Genomic DNA, 19,087 nt, shown 5'->3' on the forward strand with positions numbered 1-19,087 from the left:
GACTCACAAAAATAACATTCAAATATTTTGCTTATTTTATACTTCAATTCATACTATAAAGGTAAGACTCAATCCTTGGTGGAATGTAATGTTCAGAAAAACCCTAACCATAGGGGACTCTGGGGCTCAAGGAGAGGAGTCAGGGAATTTAGAAGAAGACATGTTTTGAGTAGCCTAGGAATACCTGTCTTTTAAAAATTGTGTAAGATAGGCTGAATATTCTGGAGATCATATTCCAGCAAAGTGGTCATGTCTTTTTCCCTAAACATCACCAAAGGGAACTGGGCGAGAAATTCACGTCTTAGGGATCAAGAATGAAATGACCATCAGTGCCAAGTTCTTTTGACTCAACCTCCTTTTGCTTTTACCTGTCCATTTCCAAGTCACTAGGTGTGGAGAAGCACAGGCTATGGGAATTTTTATATTTAATTGTTGATTAATTTCTATTCAGTTCCATTCTAAAAAGGATATCTGAGAGCAAATAAATATCAAAAGCTATTTCTTTTTCTTGTCCTATTCTTTGCTGTACTATATAGTAGGTGTATCATCGAAACTGAGGAAAAGAAGGTACAAATACCAGGAAACCACTCACCTTATTTACAAGAGTATATAAGGCTTTGTCTTGTGCACCGTATTTTAAACACTGCCTAATCCAGGTGTGGATAGTCCAGTCTCTCAGGTACCAACAATTGGGGCTGTGTCGAAATCTAAATAAAGCATAAGAAGAGAGAAAACTGGTTGTTAACTCTGAAACATCAACGCCAAAATACATCCCTCATAAGTAGGTCCTTCCTTAGATATTTACAGATGTACAGTCAGTGTGACCAAAAGTCATAAAAGTCAACGGTCAATAAAAACTTGAAGGTAAAACTTGTTAACTATAAAGTACGAAATGGGAAAGGGGAGGTAGAATAATAATAAATAACAAATAAAAGTATTATAAAAATTGTATTCCTTATTTAATGCCTCTTGATTCAACACCTTGTTTTAAAATAGGAAATTTAGGGGCACCTGGGTGGTTCAGTCGCTTAAGTGTCCCGCTCTCAGTTTCGGCTCAGGTCATGATATCACAGTTCATGGGACTGAATCCCACACTGAGCTCTGTTCTGACAGCATGGAGCTTGCTTGGGATTCTCTCTCTCACTGCCCCTCCCCTGCTCAGGTGTGTATGTGTGTGCGTGTGCTCTCTCTCACAAAAAATTAACTTAAAAAAATTTAAAATAGGAGATTTGTAAAAAATGATCTGGTGAAAATGTTCTACTAACCATGGCATTATATAAATATCATTCCATTAGAAGAGAGATATGAGGCTAAAGCTGACACTTTTGAAGTTTAAAATAAAACAGGTGGTGCAAAAATGAAGAAAGGAATGGCATAGCTACTCTGGAGGGGAATCAGCTTTGGGTTATACTGATATTTCTTATGGCATGTAGGAGATATTGGGATACTCTTCACTGAACCAAAAGAGAACAAAAAAGCAGAAAGGAAAACAAAACTTAACATCCAGGTAGTCCAGGATCCATACTCCCAGCCCACTGCCTCCTTCAAAGCTCCATTCTAGCTCTTCAGTTTTTGCATTTCCTCTCCTCTTGCTTCCTGTAGCTCCCGACATGGTTTTAAAAAGCCTAAGCAGCCAGGTGTATGTGTCAATACTATCATACAAAAGAAGGAACTTCAAAAGGGATGCTGAGTGCTGCTCAGTGCCTCAAGTTTGCACACATTGGTGACACCTGGGGTTGGAGCCACTTCTTGTCCCGGGGGCATCCCTGACACAGACTGAGGGAGAGAAGAGACAGAGCCATGAGCAGGGGTTTAAAGAGCTCCGTGGTTCCTTTTTTTGTTTATCTGCTTTGAATGGGACGCATCCTCACACTTCGTATCATGTCAGAGGAAGCAAGCTCCCGTCTTTTAATTGTCCAGGAAGCACATCAATCTTTAGGCTGTATAAAAATCAAACTGTTTTCTTAAATAAAAAAGGTAAGACAAAAACTTGGAGCGAAAGGATTTTGTGTCATATATGAGTCAAGAATACAGCTAATACTAGTGTTTTTTAGAAGCTGGTTATTCAATCTGCCACCTGCTATTTCCTGCCATCTGCTATGGGGATAGTTTCCTGCTGAACAGGTTCTCTGCCAAAGTAAAAGCTGAGAAAAAGAGAGGAAGTGTGAAGTAGTATTTAATTTAGGATATTTATTAGTGCTCTGGTGAGAAATTTGGCAAAAATAAGATCTGAAGATGTTTTATGGATATGGAGTCACCCAGACCTCTCCAGACTTTTGAATATCTTACATTTTGCTGGAAGTTATTTCTCACTCTTTCTCTTTAAAAGAGAAAAAACAGAAAGAATAGATGGGGCACCTGGCTGGCTTCGTTGGGTACAGCATGCAACTCTTGATCTTGGGGTCATGAGTTCAAGCCCCAAGTTGAGGGTAGTTTACTTAAAAAAATAAAAATAAATAAATATACAGCTCTTAAAACATAAAAGCAGAGAGAGAAATATGCCAATTTATGTTCAGGATGAGAATGACCCAGCCAGAGAAAGACACTGTAATAGGTGCCCAAGATACTAGATCTAATGAGATGCTCTGCAGAGACATGAAACAAAATATATCTTTTAGTATTTCATGCTTTCCCTCACATTTTAAAGTCAATAGTTGAGCTACTTGAGTTCTTCCCCTCGTTACTCTGAAAAATCTGAGATTTAAAGCATAATGGCCAGTTAAAAGTTTATTTTATTTTTCAAAGAATCGATTCAAGAGAAATACCAGGTGTACTGCCTAAATGATGGCGATGACTCCTTGTTGGCCTCTGAGCTCCCTGGGCAAGGAGGGCCATGCCACCTTGCCCCACACTGGTTCCTCAGTGCCGGACACAACTGGTGGCCCAGAGGACATTTCCAGCAAGTAAAAAATGAGTTCAATCAACAAATGTATAAAACGCTATTATGTGCTAATTACTTTGCTAACATGTATGGCATATATGAAGAACCGTCAATTCCCTGTAATCGGCGGCATTTATAATCTCATCACAAAAACAAAGTACACAAACATAATTTAACAATAGTACAAGGTGGAACACAGTGCTAAGGAGACAAAGGGCATCGCTAGTTGCTTAGAAGTGTTTGGGGTGGTAGTGACTGTTAGGTTCAGTCCACTTTTCCTTTAAAAACAAACAAACAAACAAACATAATTTAAAAAGCCAACTGCCTTCTTTACCCAAGATTATTTTAAACTTAAACTTCATGTTAAGATCTAATCTTCTGCCTTAGGATGGCTCCAATAACTACAAAAGTTATGACTTTTCTTTCTGATAGACTTTAAGAGCACCACGACCAATTCCAACCAAATACCCTTTTCTTTTATTCACAACCAACAGGCCGTTTTTAGGTTCTGAAGAAAACAAAGATAGATAGGATCTAGCTTTAGACCTTCAAAGCTCAAATTAAAATTTGTATAAACTTCTTAAAATTTGTATAAACTGCTTAAACTTCTGAGACTAACCTTCTTCATACATGGAAGAACAGAAAAGTTTTATCTTCTCAAAGGTCTCGTCTTCTCATACCTACTTCTTAGAAGCCTAGAGGGAAAGTTACTCAAGACTTCATACATCCACTATAATCATCTCAGCATAGGAGCAGCCTTTGAGAGATTTGTCAACAGACTCACAGTGGTCTTTAATAAGTCCATTCTCTCCCTCATCCTGGAACAGGGCTATTTGCTATGATCTCTTCTCTCTGAGGCCTAGTAATCCAGACACACACCAAGTCTATCAGATGTTCAACCAAGTGAACATATTAAATCAATTTAGAAATAAGAGGGAAACACACATTTAACATGAAATATGCTGTCCAAACTGCAATTCCTGCACTTCCCAGCCAGGCAGCATATAAACTCCTTTCTAAGCCCTCACTGGTGTATGTTATCTAGCTGTCTAAAACACAAACAACTCAAAACATTGAGAGAGTAGGGTCAATCCAACTTTGGATGGTGAGTCTGAGAAGAATGCCTCTATCAATGACGTTTCAAGCAGTTCAGACAGATAAACTTGGGCCCTTTTCAGAACTGCTGGTGGTTAATATGATAGGCAGGTTAAGTCTCTGAAATGGGTACTTGCCTCGAATGATTCTGTGGACTGCTGGACGAGCATTCTCCCTTTCAGCTAGAAGAAAGGCAAAGAGACGAGAACACAACTAACACATTGATTTTCCAATCTGCCTGCAAACAGACTGGCTTTTGTTCTCGCCTGCTCTGACCACCGGCCTGGCAGATTACAGGCGGCCACTGTAGGAGTCCCCTCTGTGCCCCGTGCCATCAGCTGTTTGCTCACCTCGACAGAAGCTTTATTGTTGTCCAGGCCAACAGGCTGCCAAGCTAGGCAAACCGTGTGAGTGTGGAAAACATAAACAAATGCAACCCAAACAACCTCAACAATGCTTGTGCTCATGAAGGCCAGGGACATTCTGAGTTTCCAACTTGTAAAAATATAAGTAAACTTACAACAATTCTAAGTACATGAGTATCTCCCGAGGTAAGGAAGGGCACAAGAAGGAGAAGGAGAGAATGAAGGAGTACACTCTCAAGCTCCACTTCTAGTTCTCAGAGGTGGTGTCCCAAAGCTGAAGATACTTTTGTCCACAGGGCTAAATAGAGTTTCCAGGCGAAGACAGAACTTGCCTAAAAAGCCAAATCATAGCCAGTCAAATAGCAGGACCTGGGAGGCTTCCTTTCCTTACACATCAGGCTATATTCAGGGCTGCTCAGGGCATTCGCCTGTACCATTGCCCATTCAAGATTAATGGCACCAGGAAGGAAGCAGAGCAGAATCACAGGATGGAAAACTGGGGGCAAAAGTCTTTGATACCTTAGAGATTTTTTTAGAGGGGAAGAGAGGTTATATCAAAGAAGTCAAGAGTGAAAAAAGCAAAACACCAGAGACTTAGTGTGATTACAGAAAAGGCACTTTACTGTGTAAAAAAGTCACCTGGGATTTCCTATTTGTAATCAATTTCGTCATTTCATTGAAAAAAAAAAAAAGTGGGAAACAGCCTTTTCTTCCGTGGGATTCATACAAAGGTTATCGTTGAAGGCAAATGTGGCAATGCTCATCAGCTCTTCCGAATAACAAGTGAAAGTGCTCCCGGCTGGGCAAGGCTAATGCACAGATGCCAGAGCCTGGAGCCCAGTGGCTGTACCATTTAGCTGCAGCACCGGCTCTTCCATATGAATGAGCAAGCTTTCCACAACGTTTATCTGATTATGAGAGCCACCATCCTTAAACACACACATGCAGTCTTCCCTCCTCCCTAGTGAATTCTGTATCCTGTGGCAACAGGCTTTGCAGATGGAAACCTGCGCCTTTGAGCTGGGCAGACATGAAGACGATTGAGGGGCCAGGGTGAAGAGAGGAAAGAAAGAATGCCAAGAAGAAAATACAGCTGGTACCAAGGCGTGTCATGTGGACTGGGAATCTTATCTGTGAAGCAAAGTGTGTAATTATTAAAAGGTTTGAGCACTTTCCTGAACTGGAACCAAAGAGTAAGAGGGTGTCGTGTGACTATTTAAACCAGAATCTGATTCAATCACTGCCACCGACTTTCTCATTCTAAATGGATAATTACGTTCTTTTGCATCCCTCTGGAAATTCTACTTTCATCAATTATTAGTTGCCCCCCAAAACCATAAATAAAATCAAATTTTGATGAGATAATTTTCTAATAACTGTTATATTGTTGTCAAGTATTAAAAAAGGAGTAGAGTCTACTATAGGAACTGATAATAAAGACACAGTATTATAAATTAAATTCTCTTCTCTGCTTGAGATCCCAGAGTCTTATTTATTTATTTACTGTTTGTTTGTTTGTTTCTTTTTGAGAGACAGAGACAGAGCACGAGTGGGGACGGAGCAGACAGAGAGAGAGACACAGAATATGAAGCAGGCTCCAGGCTCTGAGCTGTCAGCACACAGCCCGACGTGGGGCTCAAACTCACGAACTGTGAGATCATGACGTGAGCTGAAGTCGGCGCTTAACTGACTGAGCCACCCAGGCACCCCCCCCCCCGCCAGAGTCTTATTCTTATACAGGAACTTCAGTTAATTTTACTTTCAGCAAACTTGTCCTAAGAGTGCACTAAGAGAAGCCCCAGGAACAAAAGTCCGTTCCAAAACGCTCTTCCCTCGGATGGGCAACCAGTGTGGGCTCAAACATTTCCAGTGAATTCATTACCTACTTTGTAAAGCAGATTGAAAAAAAGATGTTTTTTTAAGTTCTAATATTTTTTTCTTTTTTAAAAGACAAGTTTACAGAGATAGTGTACAAACAGTCAAATTCATACTTCTCAGTGTATAGGTCTATCGAGTTTTGGCAAGTGTGTCCAGTTGTGTGATTACCACCACAAAGATTATGAGAACAGTTCTGCCACCCCTAAAAATTCCTTAACGCTTCCTTTGCAGTCCACCTCTCTAGGCTGTGCTGGTCAGTTTAAGCAAATTTTATATAGATAACCTCCTCAGGTTTCTTTCTACCCCTGGGGTGATTAATTTTATGAGAAGGAAAGCAAATAAGGTAATATAAACGTACAATTTCTATCAGTTAGTTTATAATTCACATCCTGCCAATTTCCAAAAAGAATTTGAAAAAATTAAAACCCAGTTTGCATAAGACCTTCTGGTATCCTTGTTTGCCATTCTAAAAAGGGTGATAAGTAAGTGGATTTTGGTAGAGAATGACACAGGCATAGAATTTTGCAAATGTGAAGTGCTAAATAAATGCAGCATAACGACACATTTTTTGAAGTGAAGATGGATAACAGAGGGGCTTGTTAGATATCAAAGTCAAAGCCTAAATTTGTCAAGACTCGGGGCTTCTAAAAATGTGTTTCACCTGGAAACACACCGGTATGACATATGAAAAAGTAAGAGAAATACTCAATTTTCCATGAGTCCTATCATGGAATAGGAAGAAAGCAATGATAAAGTAGGATATTATGGCCCCTGATTACTACCTCATTCTCTTCTTTCTGACCTGGCTATTGTTTTGCCAGATTGACCTTTCTCAATCCAGGACACATATTTTGTATTCATGAAGCAAGTTTTTACCAAATAGCTGCCCTGTGCCAGGTAATCCATATTCTATCCCTGTGGATCTACTTAATTTCCTTGAACTCCAGTCTTGAAGATGACATCTCTCCCTTTCTGACACAGAGGGAACACTTGAGAGAAAGAAAAACAGAGCAGGGGTGTACTGTTGTTCTTTCTCTCAAGGTATATAACATAAAGGTAAGGAGTGAGCCAGAATGAAGCGAACTGTTCTTTGTCTGAATCCTGGAACTCCCTTTTTATCAGCCTCCAAAAGGTGATGCATGTGGGTGACAGGAGAGGATTATTTGTGAGAACGGGAGGAGAAAAAAATAGTGACTGCTGGGGTGCTTTCTTGTTTGTGACTGTCCGAAGAGCAGAAAATGGTTGTCTTTGTGGCCCACAACTGACCTGTCAGTGAAACTACACCCAGAAGCACGTGGTGGGGTTCCTCAGCCACTTTAAAGCTGGACGCACAGGTCAGCTTCACACCTGAGATACAGTCACTAGAGGGCAAGGTGAGGCAAAAGGGAGGAACAGCAAGTTCTCTTAGCAAGGTACAGGAAGTTGAGAAAAACTGGATGTTGGAACCAGTCCCATATACAGAAGCACATAAAGTGGTGGGAACTGCCTTGGTTTAGGCAGAGACAACGGACATATTTTTTGGTTTTCGGTAGGAAATCTATAGCAATAAATGAGCCAGTTTCAAAAAGATGCAAACATTGCCTGATGTCTTCTATAGTTTGGCTAGGAACTTCAGACAAACTTCTGCAAAATCATGAATAATACGATGACTAAGACAGGAAAATCACATATATTTATTAATCACTGGTAGGCTGTACATATGAATAGTTCCAAGGAAGGGGAAAGAGAGAAACGAAATGGAGAAAAACAAAGGCAGAAAATTAAAAAAAAAAAAAATCACAATTTCTGGAGTATTCTCGGCTTAGTAAAGTTGTCAGGATTAAGTTTGCTACAAAAGAAATGAGCAGGCAAAGACACCTGGCCCAGGGATGAAGCATACCAGCAAAAAAGCAGGGAAGCATTAAGCTGATGTTGAGCTGATTTATATGTGTTTTTGTATGTGAGATTACAGATTTCTTTATGGGTAGGGAAGAGAAGCTCAGCACTAATCTGGGTTTCTTAAGAGTCAGTTTTTTTTTTTTTTTTAAATAAAGAAGAAAATTATCTCAGAGTTTTAAACATTCTGATTCTCTAATACATGGAAAAGTTGAATTCCCTGAGGATTCACTGTTTATAGCAAAAGGTAAGTTTGGATTTACTTCAGTTATGCACCCCAAGGTCACTGCTAGTTTCTATTTCTCTAACTCCACTGACTTCCCTATAAAGTTTTGGATCTCTTAAAAGTAGGGGAGAATTTTTCTAGCCTCTCATGTCCTGCCAAAGTAGGTGTTCGATGATTTGGCAATAGTGACTAGGCCTGCTCAGACTGTATAAACCTCAATAATACGTGTTGAAATTCATGACCAGTGTTTATATTTGAAACAGTAATGCAATTTCAGTTTTGAAATATCATCCTGACTATAAACAGATGAAGGAAATGCTGCCTCTTTTTGTACAAGGCAGGAGGCAATCAGAGATGGCAGAGAATGTGGAATCATGTGGTCATTCTGCAAAGCCACCTACTCCTCACTTCCTCTACCTGCTGTTTCCCTCCCATCAAAAAGATCCATGGGTTCTGCAGTGTAGTAGTTTCAGGAACAGACAAGCTGATGGAAGAGTAAAACCACAAACATGAGAATAGAAGACCAAATACATGGATTCAAAGAACTTCCCTAACGGGTTCTAAACCAAAAAACTTAAGACTCCTCTCAAGATGGGAAGAGACTCTGAAAGTCATCTAGGCCAAGTAAACTGGGGATAGGTGAAGGAAGAAACATTCCATATACAATTAGAGAATCTAATTTAGTGCTGGTAGGGACTGTGAATACCCACTGTTTACGGAACTATTTACTGAGAAGCTACTATTTTCTTTCCTTCTTCTTCCTCTTTTTTTTAATGTTTATCTTTGAGACAGAGAGAGAGAGAGAGACAGAGCATGAGCAGGGGAGGGGGAGGGGGAGGGAGAGAGAGAGAGAGAGAGAGAGAGAGAGAGAGAGAGAGAGAGAGAGAGAGAGAGAGACACAGAATCTGAAGCAGGCTCCAGGCTCTCAGCTGTCAGCACAGAGCCTGACACCAGGCTTGAACCCACAAACTGTCAGATCATGCCCTGAGCTGGAGTTGGATGCTTAACTGACTGAGCCATCCAGGATCCCCGAAAAGTTACTATTTTCTAAGCCCCGTACTGGGTGATGCAAAACCGCCTAGTCCAATTCCTTTATTTTATAGATGAGAAATCTTGGTGTCTAGTGAGATGAAAAGATTTAACCAAAGATAAGCACGGTTTGTAACAGGACTTAAACTAGACTCTTCACTCTTATTATTCCAGCAGTGCCTCTCAGTTCTTTTATGCATAAGACATCTTTAAAAAGCATCTCTGCAGTTTGACAAAGGTCTCTAACATATTGAAATATAAATAATATCTCTTCTAAATGTAGCAGCAGAACTCAGAGAAATATACTCAAACTGTGAAATAGTTTTGGAATTAGTCAAACTAGCCGTTTGACTTTGCGAAGTCACTTGATCCTCCAGGGTTTCAATTCCTGCAACTGTAAACAGAAGAGGTAGGATTATCTGGAACTCAACTGTCCACAGGGGCCAGTCAGTTAACACAAATGCATGAAGAAAGAACCATGTAACACAATAGGTGCAAAGCTGTTTGTAGTACTATCAAATACAGTAGCGACTATTTTTGAAAGCACATTAGAAAAGTATACTGGGACTGTGGACTGGACCAGATCCCCTGAAACTCCTTCCAACTCTTTAGTTTAATGACTCTGAAGAATAATAAGCCTAATCTGCTCATTAAAACATCAGTCATTTACATGTTTCTATTAAGCCAGAAAAATGGCAGTGATACAAATAAGTGAATACAGATTCAAAGATAAACAAGCAGCCATTCAGCCCAAAGCCCATTCTACTCTTTTCCACTAGCCACTAGCCTCCATTACCCTACCAGCCGAACACCAATTAACCTAGTTTGGGCAGTCAACACAGATAATTATGGGGACAGCAGAACTTGCTAAGTGGCATCTAAAATTTCAAGATGAAGTGATAAAACCACTGAAGTTGAACTCAAGGTCCTGAAAGTAGATTTTAACTGGAGACCAAGTTTTGCAGGAAATAAAATTTTCAGTAATTGATCCGTCCATTAGTAAAGTATTTTCTACTCCAATGAATACTTTATTGTATTCAATTTATATCTAAGAGTCAGCCATCCAAAGTAACTTTCCTATACAACACAAATTGTTCTGTATGTTGCTATTTTCTCCTACTCCTTAAATGAATTACAGCTACGCAGTCATAATCATCCAAAGAGCTTACCATCATAACTTGCTTATTTTTGGTATCAAACCCCCTATGATCTGATTATTTCTAGAGAATAGCTGAACCCTTTAAAAAAGGGGGAGTGAAATAGGGGTGGTCATAGGGATATTAAATTATTTGTCAGTTTCTGGAACCATAAAAGGGCACAATCACTTTTTTGTAGCTAAAGAGGAAAGACATTGGAAAACTGAGATTTGGATCTGTCAGTGCAATTGGTTTTCAGGAAGCTTTAATTTACCAGTACAACACAATACAACATAACTCTTTATTTATAGATGAAGGTTGGAAAATTAAGGTGGCCTTTCTTTCTTTCTTGTGCTGCCACATGGTTAAAATCAGCTTGACTATACCCAATAAGCAGTTCCTCTACATTTAGCTCAGGCTAGCCCCCCGCCCACCACCACTAAAACCAAACTTAAAAAAAAAAAAAATGGAAATATTTGAAATTCTCCAAATAAACATAATATACTGAGAAAATTCTTAAGGATGTCCAAATGCACACTTCATTCCATAGGAATGTTAAGGGTCTGAGACAATTCCTTTTAATATGATAATCAATTATAAATTTTGAATAGCAAAGAGCTAATTTTTTAGTACTACACCAAACATAAAGATTTGGGTTCAACTGTTCTGGGTGTCAGCTCTTCCATAAAACCACCATGCTACAGCTAAACAAAGGCTCTCTGGCTGGCCCAAAAGGAGGAGGGAATGAACAAATTTGAAAAACATCTTTATTCCCCAAGAAAAAATTTTAAAATGTCTAAAAGTGCCAGGAGAGCTGTCTCAGTGTGACTGTGGGCAGCTTTCCAAAGTCCCTCTGCTTCTCTAAGTATGAGTCATAGGGAGAGGAGAGAGAGCATCTTGGCAAAGATACAGCCTTTCCTCTTTGGTTCCACCTTCCCGCCCCCTTTTATTTTATTCAAAAAACAAAACAACAAAAAAAACCCCTTTGATGGATAATAGTTAAATAGAATCCAGACAGGCTTAACTGAAGAAGTTTGAACCCCAGAGAGGCAAAATATCATTGCAGAAGTCTCTATTGTTTGCATTGTGAGCCACAGACGCAGGGAAGGATCTTCTGCATCCTAAAAAGGGCTGGACCCATTGATCATGTGTCAGATCGTGGCTGTGCTTTGTAGGAGAGGAGAGAGAAATGAACTATGAAAATACCTCCCCTTCCCTAGCTTCAGAAACATCATTAGCTCATATGCTGGACAATTACAGCAAGCTGGAAGGGGCAGTAGCTCGTCCTTTATGAGTGCACATTAAGTGGATTTCAACCGCAACAGCTGTAGGCTATCCATCTGTACATGGCTGCTACAGTGTGCGCAGCCTTCAATGAACAGGTATGATTTTTCCTTTGCTAATTTTAGGCAAAAAAGCAAGAGAGCTAGTTAATTTAAACAATAAAAATAAAAACAGAGAATACCGAAGGAAAGGCTGAATGCTCAACTAGAGACAGAAGAGCTCTACTCTGGCACTGGCATGTGCTCATTTGTCAACCTACTATGAACCGAGATGTTATGCTGGGCACTAAGGGAAAGAGATAAACACACATACTCCTTGCCTCCAATTAGCTAGACTGGGAGTATCAAAACACAAGTATTTTGTGAGCTTCTAAAACAAGCTTAGAAGGTTAATTCATTACCATCAATGAAAGTCCTCATTTACTTAACACTGATTATTTTGTAATGCCCGGGTAAAGAAATTTTTAAAAATTGGCTCTCAATAGGAAAATGAATCCAACTTTCCTCTCTTCTTCTTAGTATGTCTTTTCTTACTTATTTGCTTTCTTTGGACATAATTAAGAAATAAAATGTTACAGACAAAAATAAAGCTGTAACCTCCTCCTGCCGCTTTCTGAGGAGGAACGTTGGTGTCCATCATGCTCATACATGTTTTTATACCTTTATCATCTAGGGATGCATCCAATTTAAGGTACATGTATCTGCCATTTAACTCTGCATTCAAGGCCTGTCCGATAGAGAACTGACCCAAACCACAGTAATAAATATGTGCTTCTCCAGGGGCAGAAGAGTAAGGACAGAAGTGACAAAATTATGGCTATCTCAGATATGAGGGGGATCACATGCCACTGTCACCGTGGAAATTAATCAGCACTGCTGCCAGAAAAATCCCTGACAAGGTGACTGCTCTGTATTTGACTGGAACGCAGCCCTGACTCACTGACTTGGTTAAATTAACCTGAGAATCAGTTTTATCATCTATGAAATAGAGGTGAAAAATACCTTTATCATTGGGTTATTGTGAAAATCAAAGGAGAATTAGGTAAGTATGTTAACAACTTTTAATCCTCTTTGGAACCAAAGAGAGTACAAATATGCAAAAAATGATCATATATACAAAATGCATGTATGCAAAAAATGATCATAGTATCATTGTTAGGGTTTACTTCATATAGAACTTGATGGCATTCTGTCTGGTACTGCTTACTAATTTCTGTAAGTGTTTATCTTTCCTAAGACTAAGGCCTGTGGCATAACTGCTCTTGGTAGCAGAGTAGCAGTTAAGATCTACAATTTGGCATCAGGTAGACCTCATTCCTACTTTAAAACCCCCAGGAAACGGACTCTAATCCTGAGGATGCTAACCTGTAAAATATGAGTAAAAGTTGTACCCACCTCACATGGCACAATCTGATTGCTCTGAGCATTAAGGAGATAAGACATGTAAACTCCTAAATACATGGCTAGCACACAGCACTTTCAGACAAGCTGGACAGAGCAGCTGACAGCACCCATGTGCAAAAGCCCACTGAGTTAAATGTGAGCTCTTATGACTATTCCCTCCACATGGGATGTGACTGCAAAGTGCTAGACACACACAAGCAGCAAATACTTGACTGTCATCAGCCAACTGGGAAGAGTAGGAAGGACAGGGTAAGAGGGTGAAGCATCCCATGTGCCCCATTCCTCTACAGACAATCTCAAATGAGGAGCTGGAAGGCGAACCAGAGGGGAAAACAGAGAGGCTTTTCACAATCACAAAGGCCCAAAGCCAACCAGTACAGGGGTGTGCCAGTCAGTCTGATGACTGGTAGTAGGGTTTCTGATCTTATTTATGATAGAAAAAGGTCCAGGCAGGGAGATGGGAGTCAGAAGGTGACCTAATAAGGAGTTAGTTTACCCATTCCTGCTCTTCTGCCCTTGGACTGGTTTTCACAAGTTTGGCAAGGCAGAGTTACAACGCAACAGAGTTTATGCCTTGAGTCTTCTGTCGGTTCAATGCCCAGCAGCCTCTGGCTGGAGTCAACAACTAAGGAGTGTGAATACCTACTGAAGACAAATTGAACCACTCAAAAGAGAAGCTGCCAAGCACTGCTCATGGCTCTGATCTATGCTTGGGACAGAATCTCAGAGGAAGGAAATAAGTATCTATATGGGACATACCTCCCATCCAAGCCCAGGAAATAAAAGAAAAAAGCAACAAAGGCAATGCATTTGCTGCTGAGCAAGCTGCTGTAACCTGTGCCAGCCCCAACCCCCCGCAGCCATGAGCCCTCTTTTCCTTGTCTTATCCACCAGTGGTAACCTAAAAGGACTTTAAGACTGAAAGCTCCCATTCCTGCCCCCAACCCAGATGGATCCATTAGCCCTTTCACAACCTGGAAAAAGTGTTTGATGGCACCCACATGACAGCAAAAGGGCCAGAGTTAACCTTTTTTCAAGTTAAAAAATATTGTGAATATAGCTAATCACTAATAACTGGGTTTTAGGATCCTATGTTAAGATAGGCTCAAAAATGAGACAGAGCTGTTGCTATGGTGACCACAGTATTTGATAATCTCTAGGATTTTCCATTAATCCTGTGCAAGTATAGAAAAGTCTAATTTATTAGCCACACTTGTACTAACTATATCTTTAGGAATGAATGCTTATAAAAAAGGGTGCAACAGGGGCGCCTGGGTGGCGCAGTCGGTTAAGCGTCCGACTTCAGCCAGGTCACGATCTCGCGGTCCGGGAGTTCGAGCCCCGTGTCAGGCTCTGGGCTGATGGCTCAGAGCCTGGAGCCTGTTTCCGATTCTGTGTCTCCCTCTCTCTCTGCCCCTCCCCCGTTCATGCTCTGTCTCTCTCTGTCCCAAAAATAAATAAACATTGAAAAAAAAAATTTTTTTTTAAAAAAAGGGTGCAACATACCAAGAAACTTGATTTTTCTCGAATATTTAGATCTCAAAAAAAAAAAAAAATCACACTGAAGGGAAGCTTCCTTTTCTCGGATCCTCATCTAACTGTGAGAATGATGAGGAGGATGAAAATAAGTAACAGCATTGTTAATTAAAAAGTCCTGAACACTTCCTATCTGCATTATCTTAAGTACTTTATATACACTTTTTTGTTTTTACAGAGTAGGAAACTGAAAACTAAAAAGGATACAAATCGAGCCTAGGAGCTTGCAATCAAGCCAACCCAGGTGGTTTTTTATTTTTACTACAGTGTTTGAATAAAACTACTAGTTGCTGTCGAGCATCAGTAGTTAGTTTCCTTTAGGCAGCCTGCTTTATAAGAAATGTGTCACCCTGAGCACTAGAATTACACTTGGCACGGCAGGATGTTCATGTTATGAGGGGAACATGGAAGTGAGGACAGCAGGTTCTCATGCTAGGGCAGGCTGACAATGCTATTTTGTTGGATGATGTCCCCACCCTGCACCCAGCACCAAGAATCCACAGGTCTTTTCTCTTGGGGTGTTCAGTTTCCCCAGAGATGACTCATCCAGGCTCCTCCTTGAGAGGGATAACAGTCCTTGCATCTCCAAGTCCAGAGTCCTTCTGGTTCACTCTCTCCAGAAAGAAAAGTCTTCTACTAGGTTTGGAGAGAAACACTCTGGTATTTCGTTACTTCTTATGAAAACTTCCAATCAGTCCTCCTCTCCTACTACTTTATCTTTATGATCTAGGGTCCTATGGTATGGATGCTCTTGCTGTCAAATTTCTTCTCTTGCCAGCTTCAGCAGTAGCTTTCTCTTTCTGCTAAATGTGTTACCGCTTGTCCATCCATTTTCTAGCTTTCAAAATTTTGTTCCTGTTGTCTCCTCTTCTGTTCTCTTTATTTTGTAGTTTTTGTCTTTTCTTTTTTTTACCTTTTATTGTCATTTTGGTGGAGGTTTTACAAGGAAATGGAGAGAAGAACGTATGTTCAATCTGTCCTGCTTAATCAGAAGATGTTTATAAGCAGTTGATCTCTGTGAACTAGTCAATGGAATGTACTTGAAAGCAATGATGTAAAGAAAATGGACTTCAAACATTCAAATGTATTTCAACAGTAATATCCTCTGTTTAAAAAAGAAGAACACAACTAGAGGAAGACATTGAACCCTCTGGATATCCATTTCAGTAAATTACAAAATAAAAGGTTAGATCAGAGAACGGTCCTTTAATAACCCTTTTAACTCTAAAATTCTTCAACGAAGGCCCAAAATAAATCAGTGTTATAATTTGAATTACTTATTCAACCTAGAAAATTGTATTGAAAACATCTGGAGGTTGCCTGGGTGGCTCAGTCAGTTAAGCATCTGACTTCAGCTCAGGTCATGATCTCACAGTTTGTGGGTTCGAGCCCCGCATCAGGCTCTGTACAGACAGCTCCGAGCCTGGAGCCTGCTTTGGATTCTGTGTCTTCCTCTCCCTCAGCCCCTCCCCTTCCCCTCCCCCTGCTCAAAAAAAAAAAAATTAAAAAAAATATGTGTACATATATTAAAAGCCTAGTACATGGATGGTATGCTAAGTGTTGAAAATATTAAGACATAGTCCCTGAAGATACACGCAAATGACATATCGGATAAAGGGTTAATATCCAAAATCTATAACGAACTTGTCAAACTCAACACCCAAAAAACAAATAATCCAGTGAAGAGATGGGCAGAAGACATGAACACTTTTCCAAAGAAGACATCCAGATGGCTAAACAAACACATGAAAAGATGCTCAACATCACTCATCATCAGGGAAATACAAATCAAAACCGCAATGAGATACCACCTCACACCAGTCAGAATGGTGAAATAAACAACTCAGGAAATAACACATGTTGGTGAGGATGTAGAGAAAGGGGAGCCCTTTTGCACTGTTGGTGGGAATGCAAAATGATGCAGCCATTCTGGAAAACAGTATGGAGGTTCCTCAAAAAGTTAAAAGTAGAACTACCCTATGACCCAGCAATTGCACTACTAGGTATTTATCTAAAGGATACAAAAATGCGGATTCAAAAGGGCACATGCCCCCCAGTGTTTATAGCAGCACAATCAACAACAGCCAAATTATGGAAAGAGCCCAAATGTCCATCAACTGATGAATGGATAATGAAGATATGGTATGTGTATATATGTGTAAATATAAGCATGTGTGTGTGTATATATATATGTGTATATATACACACACACACACACACACACATATATATGTATATATATATATATATGAACAATGAAATATTACTCGATCAAAACGAATGAAATCTTGCCATTTGCAACAAGGATGCAACCACAAGCATTATGTTAAGTGAATATAAGTCAATCAGAGAAATACAAATATATGACTTCACTCATGTGGAATTTAAGAAACACAACAGATGAACATAGGTGAAGAGAATGAAAAAAATAATAATAAAATAAAATATAAAATAAAAACAGAGAGGGAGGCAAATGATAAGAGACTCTTAAATATTGAGAACTGAGGGTCGATGGAGGCAAGATTGGTGGAGGGATGGGCTAAATGGGTGATGGGCATCAAGGCCACTTGGGATGAGCACAAGATGATGAACCATTAAATTCTACTTCTGAAGCCAATACTATACTCTATGTTAATAACTTGAACCAAAAAAAAAAAAAAAAAAAAAGAAAGAAAGAAAGAAAAAAGAAAAAAACATGGTCCCTAAATTGTATTATTTCCTCTTTTTTCTGGGAAAAAAAAAAGGATAATCACATCTAACAACATTATTCAGGATTTCTTGAGAAATGAAAACTAGTTTTGGCAAATTCTCTTTTAAGAAAGTAGGAAATTATGTAATATTGCAACAGTGTCTTAAAAGATGAAACTTTAGCCATATTCATAGAACTTTCTCTTTTCTGACGATTTTTTTTTTAATAAGTGTTTTATCTATTATGTAAAGGGTCAAGAAGCTAGGGGAATGGATCTCACAAAATTGTGAAACCAGTACAACAGAATTACCTAATTAGGTTGAAGTCCAGCAGAGCACCAAGGCATTTATGTGTTAACTTCTTTTTTTTTTCTTTTTTACATTTATTTACTTTTGAGAGACAGAGAGGGAGACTGCAAGTGGGGGAGGGGAAGAGACAGAGGGAGATACAGAATCCAAAGCAGGATCCGAGCTGACAGCACAGAGCCCGACGCGGGGCTCGAACTCACAAACTGTGAGATCATGACGTGAGCCCAAGTTGGACGCTTAACCGACTGAGCCACCCAGGCGCCCCCTTATGTGTCAACTTCTTACAGCAGGTTACCACAAGCCTTGAGAAATTAGGGAGTACATCCTGCCATATAGACATAGTCATCTATTTATCAGAAGAGAGAAAAAAAGAAAGGGAACAAGGGAAAGAGAGATACAATAGCCACCCCTACTTACTGTCCTTAGGGTTAAAACAAAGTTAACACCATTTCCCCCAGTCCTGGAATTCTATACATGGACCCCTTTACTTTATATGGAAAGGACAGCCACAGTCTAAAAGAGACAGAAAAATGTCAGAAAATTTAATACAGTGCCACATTAGAACAAGGAATAAGGACCTCTTCCTTTGCATATGTGGAGAAACACTGGCATTAGAACACAATACAGCACATAAAGCACCTGCTTCCTCGAGTATATACACTCAACTTTTCATTCTTTATAAATGCCACACAGGATGTGACATTACACACAAGCCATGTCACCCATTCAAGGGATAATAAAAACTCAAATGGTTGGGCTAAAAATTATACTTCAGTGAATTCAGGTCATTCAAAAATCAGCACTGTTTCATATGTTTAATAATCTGTTGGGTTTCCGGTTACCACTGTCCTTTGCTTTAGAAAAGGGCCTGCCTCCAAGAAATGTGAATGTCATTTTTATTCACTGAATCAAATAAATATGCAAGATTTAGTAGCTCTGTAAAGAAGAGCTTATCTTTCACACCTGTAATGTCACATATTTATTGATATGCATTCAACATACACATATACATCTGAATAAGGATGGCAGTCGTGGACAAAAGGCTTAAGGCCTATATATTAGGTCAGTACCTATCTGTCCCTGATATTACACTCATCGAGTAATATTACTTTATTACTGCCCAGGGCCATGCCTCGACAATTCTTCTCTCTGTAGGCACTCAACATGAAAACACCTACATGGTGTATTCAATGATAAAATAGTGCCCAACATTTCTGAACTCTTATGTTTTTCCAGTCACTCTCTTCACTGCTTTCTAAAAATTATTTCATTCATGATCAGAACAACTCTATGTAAGGTAAGTATTTTATTATCTCCATTTTACAGATAAGGAACATCTGACTTAGAACAAAAGAGTTAGATAGCTTCCCTAAGGTCACACA

At 39.6% G+C, this 19,087-nt stretch overlaps 1 protein-coding gene across 4 annotated transcripts in view; it reads right to left on the reverse strand.

The window, feature by feature from the left end:
- Nucleotides 1-19,087, reverse strand: part of MRPS27 (mitochondrial ribosomal protein S27) — an 86,946-nt gene that overhangs the window by 18,946 nt on the left and 48,913 nt on the right. For all 4 annotated transcript variants that reach the window (XM_045061909.1, XM_003981054.5, XM_019835313.3 and 1 more), the window contains one exon: nucleotides 593-707. In XM_045061909.1, coding sequence (XP_044917844.1) covers nucleotides 593-707 — 115 coding nt within the window. The remainder of the gene's footprint in view (nucleotides 1-592; nucleotides 708-19,087) is intronic.

Source organism: Felis catus, chromosome A1 (genome assembly GCF_018350175.1).
Source record: "Felis catus isolate Fca126 chromosome A1, F.catus_Fca126_mat1.0, whole genome shotgun sequence".
In the NCBI taxonomy this organism is placed as follows: domain Eukaryota; kingdom Metazoa; phylum Chordata; class Mammalia; order Carnivora; family Felidae; genus Felis; species Felis catus.